The sequence below is a fragment of the Hordeum vulgare genome, chromosome 1H, assembly GCF_904849725.1.
Source record: "Hordeum vulgare subsp. vulgare chromosome 1H, MorexV3_pseudomolecules_assembly, whole genome shotgun sequence".
Taxonomy (NCBI): Eukaryota; Viridiplantae; Streptophyta; class Magnoliopsida; order Poales; family Poaceae; genus Hordeum; species Hordeum vulgare.
This window is the reverse complement of record NC_058518.1, coordinates 157,254,554-157,264,690: the sequence shown is the minus strand read 5'-3', so window position 1 is coordinate 157,264,690 and position 10,137 is coordinate 157,254,554. Positions and strand designations below refer to the sequence as shown.

Here is a 10,137-nt window from a genome sequence, read left to right as displayed (position 1 = left end):
CAAACATATTAGTCCCTTAACCTATAAGTCTTCAATATACCAAAATCACTAAGGCCACTAGATGCACTTACAATCTCCCCTTTTTTGGTGATTGATGACAAATAGGATAAGTTTTCAACGGGGATAAATATATGAAGTGTAAGTACATAGTTTGAGGAATTTCATTGCAAGATATAGAGAAACCTCCCCTCAAGATGTGCATATTTGAAGAATTAGCTTTGGACTACAAATGCACATTGTAGGTTAATAGCATGGAGACCCCCCCTATATCTTGTAATCCATACACAAATTTGACATGTAACATGAGGAAATTGAAATGTATGATGGAAAGTGGTGTATGACGAAATTCAGCACACGTGCATTAATCAACATGAGGAATAAGCATGTGAAGAAAAACGGTTCAAAAGTATCAGACCACTACCAGACATAAGTTTACAACTCATACAACCAAACACTTCAAAAGAACGAGAGTTGCAACTTAACAAAAAATATAGCCCATATAGGTAGACCCGCTTGAAGATTAACTAAAATCCCACCTTTGTCATCAAGTGACGAAAATGGATGAAATTGAGGACTAACGCCCCTCAAGAATTTCATCTTGTTGGTGCTGGAGGAGCGCCAGCGTTGTCAGGGTCGTTTGTCAATGAGGGACCGGTAGAAGTGTCATCAAGATCCTTAGCTTCATCCGTCGAGCGCGATGAAGAAAATGAACTGGTCACCAACACATGAACTTGAACCTTCTTGAATTTCTTCTTGGGCAAAAACGACCAATGTAAGTCCTGCTGAAATTTCAACTCCTTAAGTTCTTCAGGAGTCCTAAGGTGACACAAAATTAGGGATGTAAACGGATCGGATCGGATCGAGTAATGCGTTTATCATATCCTTTACCATATCTTTTTATTGGATTCGGAGCGAGCGGATAATAACCGGATGCGGATTCGATTACGGATTATATCGGACTACATATTCGGAGCGGTTGCGAAACAGATTCAGACCAAAAATGGATAAAAGAATATCTGATGATACATGCAAAGAGACATGATTTCTTTATACTACACAACAACATGAAAATACATTTCCATCCAAGCACATAACACTATAGAAAATGGTGTTTTAAAGTTATAACTCACACGATATAGTAACAATATGTAGTACCGACAAATTCATACTGTTTTGTAGCCTATTAAGATGAACCCTACTCTACTCGACTACTACAAATTAAGTTGGTGTTCAGACTTGACTTGACTACATGCATGAAAGAAAGGAACCACTACCAGTGTTCATACTCAGAATTCCAATGTGCATATGTATGCAAACTACCATACGGATGCACCACCAGCGTATACGTACACAATCACACACCTTTGTCTGATGCGTCGCTGACGTATATATACATAGAGCATCGTCTCGACGCCATCGGGTATATATACGCAGAGCATCGTCGAGGCTGGCATATATGTTGATTACCCCTCATGGCCTCACCATGTATGGTTATAGTGTAGATAATGGCCGCGAACAACACTGATTTTGCTCACGATGATTTACAAAACTACTACCACAACCCGTTGTGCGTGTCGAGAAGAGGAGCTGCACCTGCATGTCATGGATATATTCATGCATAAAACATACATACTAGTGACACACATGAGCATTTAGGCTTCTCAATTGGACTAAACTTGTCGGATAATCGTATTTGACAATCTCGAATACTCCGCAAGAATGAACGGATAATCCATATCCGCTGGATATTACCAATACCATATCCTCCACCATATCCGTCGGATATCCGACTGAAAAAAATCTGTATCCGCATCCATATCCGTCAGATTTGTGTAAATGCGTACCATATCCTTAAAATTGGAAGCGGAACCGGATTCAGAACAGAAATTATACGTACCATTTACATCCCTAGACATAATGGCCCATGTGCGATCGAAGATTTCATGAAGATAATAGTGATTCTTCCTCACAACATTATGCGTTATAGCCATGTCACGAAGAATTGCACCAAACTGACGCTTTATCCACTTGTGATTGCGATCGATCTTCTGAGTAGGACTTAGAAGAAGTTCACGGTCAGTCATCACGTGTGGGGCAGTTTCACGAGGAACTTGAGCTGAGGCTTTTGCAGCAGAATCTTGTGATGCAGTGTCATCATTGGTGGAGTAAGATGTTGCTTGACGAAATTATCCATCAGGGGTACGAGATTGTTCATCAATGATAGTTTTTCCCTTACCTTCTGTGGAAGGTTTTCTTAATGAATTCGAGCGGGGGCAGGAAACTGAAGTGATTCTCGAAATCTGCTTTGTAAGGGATTGAGGATCTGGCCCTCATGAATTTCATGATCCATGACACATAGGGCTTCAGTTCAAACAGGGATAGAACAATGTTGGCCAAAGTCCCCATGAAGACATCGTGAAGGTTGATGGGAATCCCATGAATGATGTTGAACAACAAATTCTTCAAGATTCCCACCACATATTCTTCAGAATTATGACCCTTGATAGGAATGAGAGTTTTGGTCAAGATGAGGTAGCCCGTTCTTGGCATATAGAGCAAGACCATGACAAGGAATGTTGTTCTCAGAGGTTTGCGCGGTGCCAAAGGCTTCATCAACACTTGCATCAGATGATTTGGCAGTTCATGTTCATCATAGATGCATCGGTCTCCTTCTGAGGGAATACCAACTAGGACCATGATTAGCAATTCCGTTGCAGGAGCAGTGTAGTGTGTGTCTTCGATCATCCAGTCAAGTACCTATGTGTTAATATCCCGTGCTTGACCAGAGATATGCAAGGTTGCATAGAATTGACTAATTAGCTCTTCATTCCAGTCACAGATATCCATGTAGAACGGCAAGATGCCTACATCATGAAGAACACTTAGGACTGGAGTGAATCAAGGAATGAACTCCATATCTGCATGAGGAATTTGATGGTGTTGGAAGAGTTTATTCTTCTCAAAGAGCACAACACCGTAGAAATTCACTTGAGTGGAAGTCCAGAACGTCTTGTGCCTTATACGGATTTGCACCCATGAAGAAATGATGTTCATCATAGAAATTCTCCTTGAGGAATTTGGGTCGCAGTGTACCTTTGTATGGCTGAAGTGGTTTGGGTTGAAGATTTGGCTTATATCTCCCAATAAGTCCTCTTGGCACATCTTCAGTTTGAGGAACTTGAGCCACAACAACTGCTCACAGAGGACTTTGAACAAGGGGCTGATCAATAGTAGCCTTAGTGGTTGTGATGTCAACATCGGGTTCCTCAGGTTGAGGAATTTGAGGTGTAGGGTCTTCAACCACTGGTTCTTCGGTATGAGGAATATGCAGAGCAGATTCATCAATGATAGTCTGGATATTAGTGGACTCAGGAAGAGGACTAGCAAAATCTTTAGTCAAGTTTTCTATTGACATAACAGTTTGGTCAATAGTTTCGTCAGCTCATGTAGCTGGTATTTCTTACGAAATTGATTGCATCGGAGTATGACGCTCATCAGACCGAGTATGAATTTCCTCAGTGCTAGTAGGGGACTAAGGAATTTGATGAAGTGGAGTGGCCAATGGCGAATTGTGGTGAGCTATTTCCCAATATTCATCTTCGATTACTCGGGTGGTGCAGCCAATATCCACATCTTCTTCCATTTCTTCAACGCCCGCCTCTTCAGTAGATAACTAAGGCGGGGGTAATGATGCTTGAGGTATTGAAGTGTTTTGATCCACTTAAAGTTCTTCATCGACCGGCTATGTGGAAGCAGCAGATCGATTTTCTTCATCCACTCCAGGGATGACATATTCTTCACCCAATGGCACCATCTCATAAGAAGGTACCGTACTGATGGGAGTAGCATCAATTGATTTACTTGAGGAACTTGTCAAAGTCCTCAAGCATTTGGCTTCAGCGGATTCTGTGCTTGTTGATGCTTTCCGCTTCCTAGTGGGTTCCTTTTCAGCAGATTTAGTTTTCTTCGCTTCTGATGCAGAAGGAAGTGTCAATTTTTCACCCTTGAAAATTTTGCAGTTGGAGTAGAGGGTGAAATTGATGCAGATTCTTGAGGTACGACTGATGCAGCCATCCTCACACGAGCATTTTCTTCAGCTGGCTTGGTAGGTTCTTCAGGAGCAATAGTGGAGGTTGCCCTCGCAGTTTCTTCACGCGCTGCTATTTCTTCAGCAGTCGTGTCAATTTCTTCAGCAAGCTAGTGGAGGAGCTTGCTTGAGTAATTTGTGGCTGCGATGGAGCTGCAACCCTAGTTTTGTGTCCTAAGATGGCCTTGGTTGCAAGGTTGATGAACCTGACCTTGGCGCCTTTCCAGTCAGCATGATACCAACGGTATTCTTCACTGAGGTTTTTGATCTCAGTCTACATGGAAATGAGTTGCTCAAGAGACAAGGTGAGAAGGTTGTTCTTCAAAAAACTTTCCTTTTGAGTCTATTACTTTGTGGCCCTCTTGGCCTTTTCAACCTTCCATTTTTCTTGGTCAATAAATGTCATCAGCACATGGCTTGGCCCAGGAGGAAGCTTCAAATCATCAATTGGTGTTTGAGGATTTTGATACCATACATCAATGAAGTCTAACATGACCCTGGGTTCCAGCATCAAAGGAATGTTTTTGCCTTTGGCCTGAGCAACTCTTTCTTGTTTGCTTTTGATGATTTCTGAAAGTTCGGCATTGTCAACTTCATCATCCTCAGATCCTGAGGGAACATCAAAGACTACTTTGTTAGGACTTGGTCTTTTGCCTTGTCCAGCAGTCATCTTTTTCTTCATGGTTGCACTTGAAGAAGTGAGTGCATGTAACGCCCATGATGCAGTCCTATCCTCATTTTGGCTCGAGGGTCTTGATAGGGATAGAATCGCATCTGGTCGTTTCGCAAGAATGGATATCGTTAGAAGTACATGTACAGAAGAGATGAGTATATGAAATTGGCTTACACCCGCCACAGGCTACAACATGAACATCACAATACAACAATGCATTCAATTTTTCCAAATAGAGGATCACGGTCCAACAATGGATGAAATCAAATAACAAAAGAACGGCGTCCATCCTTGCTATACCAGGCTGCCGGCCTGGAACCCATCATATGATCGAAAAAGAAGAAGAAGAAACTTCAAATAGAACAATCATCACACTCACGTCAAAGTATCACTTTAACTATACGTGCAACTGTTGTTGTAGTAATCTGTGAGCCACAGGGACTCAACAATCTCATTTCCAAAGGTATCAAGACTAGCAAAGTTTAACGAGTGAGGCATGGTTTAAGTGGTGAGGCTCCAACAAGCACTAAGCAATTATTTAAGTAGCTAACTTATGAGTACAAGAATAAGATGGGGGTGGTCTACGCATAAACAAACGTGAACTGTAATTATCATGAAATGATCCTGAACACCTACTTACGAGGCAGACATAACCCCACCTTGTCCTCTCTCGGATAAGAACTCACAAGAAGGGACAATCATGGTTACGCACATATTTGACATATTTTAATTAAGTTTACTTCAAGTTCGTTATACCATGTGCTAAACAAAGTTTCCAAGTTGCCACATAACCATGGGCAGGACTCTCAGAAAGATTTAACCCTGAATGGGTGCTCCAACTAGTCCATCATAAACTAACACAAGCTGCGTGGAATAACCTCAACCACGGAAGAGTCTCCTCGGAAATTCCAATGGAAAACCTCAACCTAGAGATAGCCCAAAGTATCCTTGGAATCCCGCGCACAAGATGTTCGAGAAAGGTAAAAAAATCCAGCAAGGCCGCCCGACGTGCCGACAAACCCGATAGGAGCCGCGTATGTCATTCTCAAGGCACAACCGGATGAGCTAGACGTCGGGTTATCTGAGACCTTGGGTGACCAGGGGGCGCCGGAAGTCGCTCGGTTTGGACCAACACTCATGAGGAGCACTGGCCCTAGGGTTGATTAATTATCGACGGGTGCCAGCGGGTCCCTATGTTTTTTTATTAGTTATTAGGCAAATGTAGTTCCAATGTTGGGCCTTGCCAGAAGTATTTTATCCCAAAACGAAAATCAAGGGGGTCCCCATAGCAACCACAAGTATGTTAGGAGTGGTCAATTATGGAACATAACACCGGTACAGAAGTAACTAGGGCGGCAAATGTAGAACAAAACGTCGATCTAGAAGGCCAAGCCTTCCACCTCTTACCAAGTATATATGTGCATTAAATTTAATAACAATAATATGATAATATATCAAGGAACCCATGTTTTCACATGAAAGCAACTGCACCTGCAACTAGCAACGCTATAAGAAGGCTGAGCGAACGGTAACATAGGCAAACAAAAGTTTGCTGGGATGTGGAGGGGGTTAGAGGCTTTTCATGGCAATGCTGTTAGGCTTGACATAACAGGTGGTTGGCAGCTATACATAGAAATAGAAACAAGATAACTAGCATGGCAATGATTGTAATGGTATCTAGGGAAATGATATCTTGCATGTGATCCCGCTTGGAAGAAGAATGAATCCGTGAAGTAGAAGAACCAACATAGTCGAACGAATCCTCACACTCCTAAGCGGATCAGAACTCTATCAAGAAGAAGCAATCCGGACAACCAACACACAATAAACACCACAACATATTCATAGCATGATGTGCACGCAATTGTGATGCATATCCATTTAGTTATGCAAGACACGACAAGCACAACAATCAACTTCTACACATTAAGTAAAGCTCAATATGCAACGAGTTGCATATCGTTGAAACTCCATATTTGAATTACTTAGTTCACTCCCTTTTAGGTACACAACAATGTTAAATGTTGTTAAACATGACAAGAGGTGAAGCATAAATAAATTACCTATCTAGACATTTTAAATGAGGTCGGAAACAACATATAACATTTCTGAAATGCCCCATATGTTAATTTTGAAATTAGTCCAAATCTGAACTAAATATATTTTATATTTGTTAAACAACAAAATAAAGTGAACCATGTGATTTTACATGTCATTCTAGTCGATTTACATATATAGATCATCTAAAACGGAGCTACGGTCTAAAAGATATGATCATCACAAGATAATATGCCATGAATGCCAATTGTATGCAATTGCAGCCACAACCATGTTAATCATGCATGCAACAACATATTATTATACTACATGAAATTCTAGGCAAGTTTAAATGAGTCCCAAAAAAATGAATAACAATACTGGAAAGTCCCCACATGCAAATTAAGATTTTGGTATTGTTCTGCCTATAACACAATTTTAAAGTTGTTAACCAGCAAAATAAATGCTATCATGTTATTCTACACATTTTTCTAGTCAAGATACATATATAGAACATTTTAATCGTAGTTATGGTTTAATATCTATGAAATAAACCATTTTAATACGACATTAATGCAAATTACATGAAAACAGCAAGTTAAATATTTTTAACACGTTTGAAAGTTGAATATTATTAATCTACACGAAATTCTGGATATTTTTCATATATAAATTGTTTTAATCCGGTGCATGGTTATTTAATTATGAGCATGCAAAAAATATGGCTTTTGCTGAAATTATGAGATGCCCTTGATAAATGAATAAATTCGCAGTGTTAAAAAAAAACAATGGGTCGAATCCTACTGTCACTAGACCAACAAATCTGAATGCAACATCATAGAGCAGAAAAAAATGAAAGTACAAAAATGGGGTAAGCTGTTAGCGAACCCAGGACCCCCTAGTTCTCACTACAAGGCACATGCGAGTGCGCTGCTACTCCAATTATTGCCAAACAAGGAGCATTTCGTAATTTGAACCGAATCAAAGGCAAAGCCTTGATCCAGATCGAACGCACGGGGATCTCACCGGTGTTACATCGGGCAAATGCAGCAACGACGGGAGTTGCTGGAGGCGAGGGGGCGAGGTCGGATCCGGGCGAGGGCGGTTGGGGATGGTTGGATCTGGCCCTCGGGGCACCGAATCCGGCCGCTGTTGCTGCACCTACAGGTTCCATGTCACAACATAGCTTCTGAGGAAATGGTGGCAACCCTCGGTCAACAAAGAAAAAAGCACGATGGAGAGTAGAGGAACGACGACGTAGACCTTACCGACAGCGGCATGGTCGAGCTGGAGCATCCTACAACGTCCAGGGCGACCTGAGCTGTTCAGAGGCAATGCGACATTATGGTAGCACTGCTTGCTCCATGGCACGAGGCTTTGTGAGGAATGAGGGATGTGAGAGATGAGACGAGAGAGAGGAAGAAGCAGGGAAGAGGGAATGAAGCAAGGGAGCTGCGGGGTCCTAGCCTGGTGCTCCGACAAAGTCACGAGGGGCTTGTTGCTTCGGCTTGCAGGGGACGAGGAGCATCTCCTTGGGTGCCATGGAGACCCACGCGGCTGTGAGTTGGGGAAAACACCTTGATCCATTCGGGATCGAGCCCTCGGGCTGACTGCGCGAGGGAAATCAAGGGGATCTGGTGGCTGTGGTTCTGGTTGATCGAGCACGGAAATGGAGGCAATGTTTGGGGTGGCGGCGGCGAAGGGATGATGGGCAGGGTTCCTAGTTTTTAGGGTTAGACTAGAAGTTGATCTATATATGGGGAATAGGACTAGGATTAGGGGTTGCACCGTTTTCGGACCCACCGATCATAATCGGTCGGTTCCGGTTGCGGGGTAGGCTAAATGGGTCTAGCGGACTGTGTAGATGCGATGGGGCTGAGATTAGAGGGAATTTGTGGCCCGTGACATGGATTTTAAATACGGAAAGTCCGATGAATAAATCGACTATAATGTCATTATATGTTTAATGGTTCAGGTATCAAACGACCTCCGAATGCGATGAAGTTTGGCAGGCGTCCACCTACAATCAATTAAGACCGCACACCAAGTTTCAACCCATTCCGAAAAAGTTTTATACACACTTAAATATATATTAAACTATGTCGCGGGCGCTAGCATGTATGGTTGGTCCCGAAACGGTCAACGACAAAAACGGAGAGGACCGACAACTACGAACGGACGCAAGTTTTGAAAAATGACGAAAGTGGAGTGCCGATGCAATGCTCATGATGCACATGATGCGCCGATGAATGCGACAACCAAATAAATCACATGCCAATAATGAAATAAAAAGGAAATCTTCTGGAGCGTCGGTTCTGGGCTGTTACAGTGCAAAGCCAGATGCAGATGGTCCTGAGGGAATTGCAGTTCCCACTGTTTGCTGACTTGTATCAAGTTGCACTGGTGTTTAGGACTTTGCGGCAGTCGCTGAGGAACTTGCAGCCACAATTGGAGGTGGTTGAGGATTTTGCTGTGAGGATTTTGAACTTGAAGATTTTGTATTCGCAACATATTTCTTCACCACAGCTTGGTTTGGACCTGTTTCACTGGCTCATGCTTCAGGAGCAAAGGAGGTTGCAGCAACAGCTCCAACAACAGTCTCAAGGTTGAAGTTCCTCACCGCGTGTGCTGCAATCTTCTTCAGTTTTGCTTGACGTTTTTTCCATTTTATGAGAAATTCTTCACCACTAATGATGCTAGTGGGATCAGCAACTTGGCCTTCAACAAGTGGAGGCCTTGGGCATGGAGGGTTTAATGTGAATTTCTTCATGTACTTAGGAGTAACATATCGGTACTCCTTCCATTCCCTCATCCATCTCCTCTTAATCTTCTGTATCCGTGTTTTTCGCTTTTCTTTGGAATCTTTGCCATAAATTTCCTCATCTCGAGTGCAATATTCATCATAGATATCCTCAGGGATTTCAAAAGCAGTGTTGGTGTCTGCCTTCTTTCCTCCTTTGTGAGGTCTTTTCCCTTGAGCCATTTTCTTCACTTGAGGAATTTAAGCTTTTGATGATTCCGAGGAAGTGTGCAAATTTTCTCCAAGAAATGCTGCAAATGAGTTAAGTTGATGAGAACCTAGAGATTTGTCAGCACACATTTTTGTACGTGTGAACAGAGTATAGGTGCGAGGAATTTGAAGAGATCATATGCCTTCTCAGAATTTTTCCAAAAACATATCAAGTTGAGGAATTTGACCAAAGATGTCTCAAAATCTTCAAACTTAGAGAATTTTTCCAAAAACAACAAGTGGAGGTTCTAGAGTTGTGCATATCTGAAAATTTTACACAATTGAGGAATCTTTTGAAGAATAACATGTCTTAGTGAAATAAATCAAGTG

General features: G+C 42.1%; 1 protein-coding gene across 5 annotated transcripts; it reads right to left on the bottom strand.

Moving 5' to 3' along the window:
- Positions 1-336: 336 nt before the first annotated feature.
- LOC123427702 lies at positions 337-8,686 on the bottom strand. Of its 5 annotated transcripts, none has more exons than XM_045111829.1 (3): positions 8,066-8,537; positions 7,824-7,958; positions 337-782 (listed from the first exon to the last, which is right to left on the bottom strand). In XM_045111829.1, exons 1-3 carry the CDS (start codon positions 8,382-8,384, stop codon positions 682-684), a joined length of 555 nt encoding a protein of 184 aa, XP_044967764.1. In that variant the 5' UTR covers positions 8,385-8,537; the 3' UTR covers positions 337-681. The 5 variants fall into 5 exon arrangements, 4 of the variants coding, with proteins under 4 accessions (XP_044967764.1, XP_044967773.1, XP_044967755.1 ...); XM_045111838.1 differs by having other exon boundaries at positions 337-779; XM_045111820.1 differs by lacking the exon at positions 337-782 and adding an exon at positions 4,408-4,861 and having other exon boundaries at positions 7,824-7,986.
- Between the last annotated feature and the right edge of the window lie 1,451 nt (positions 8,687-10,137).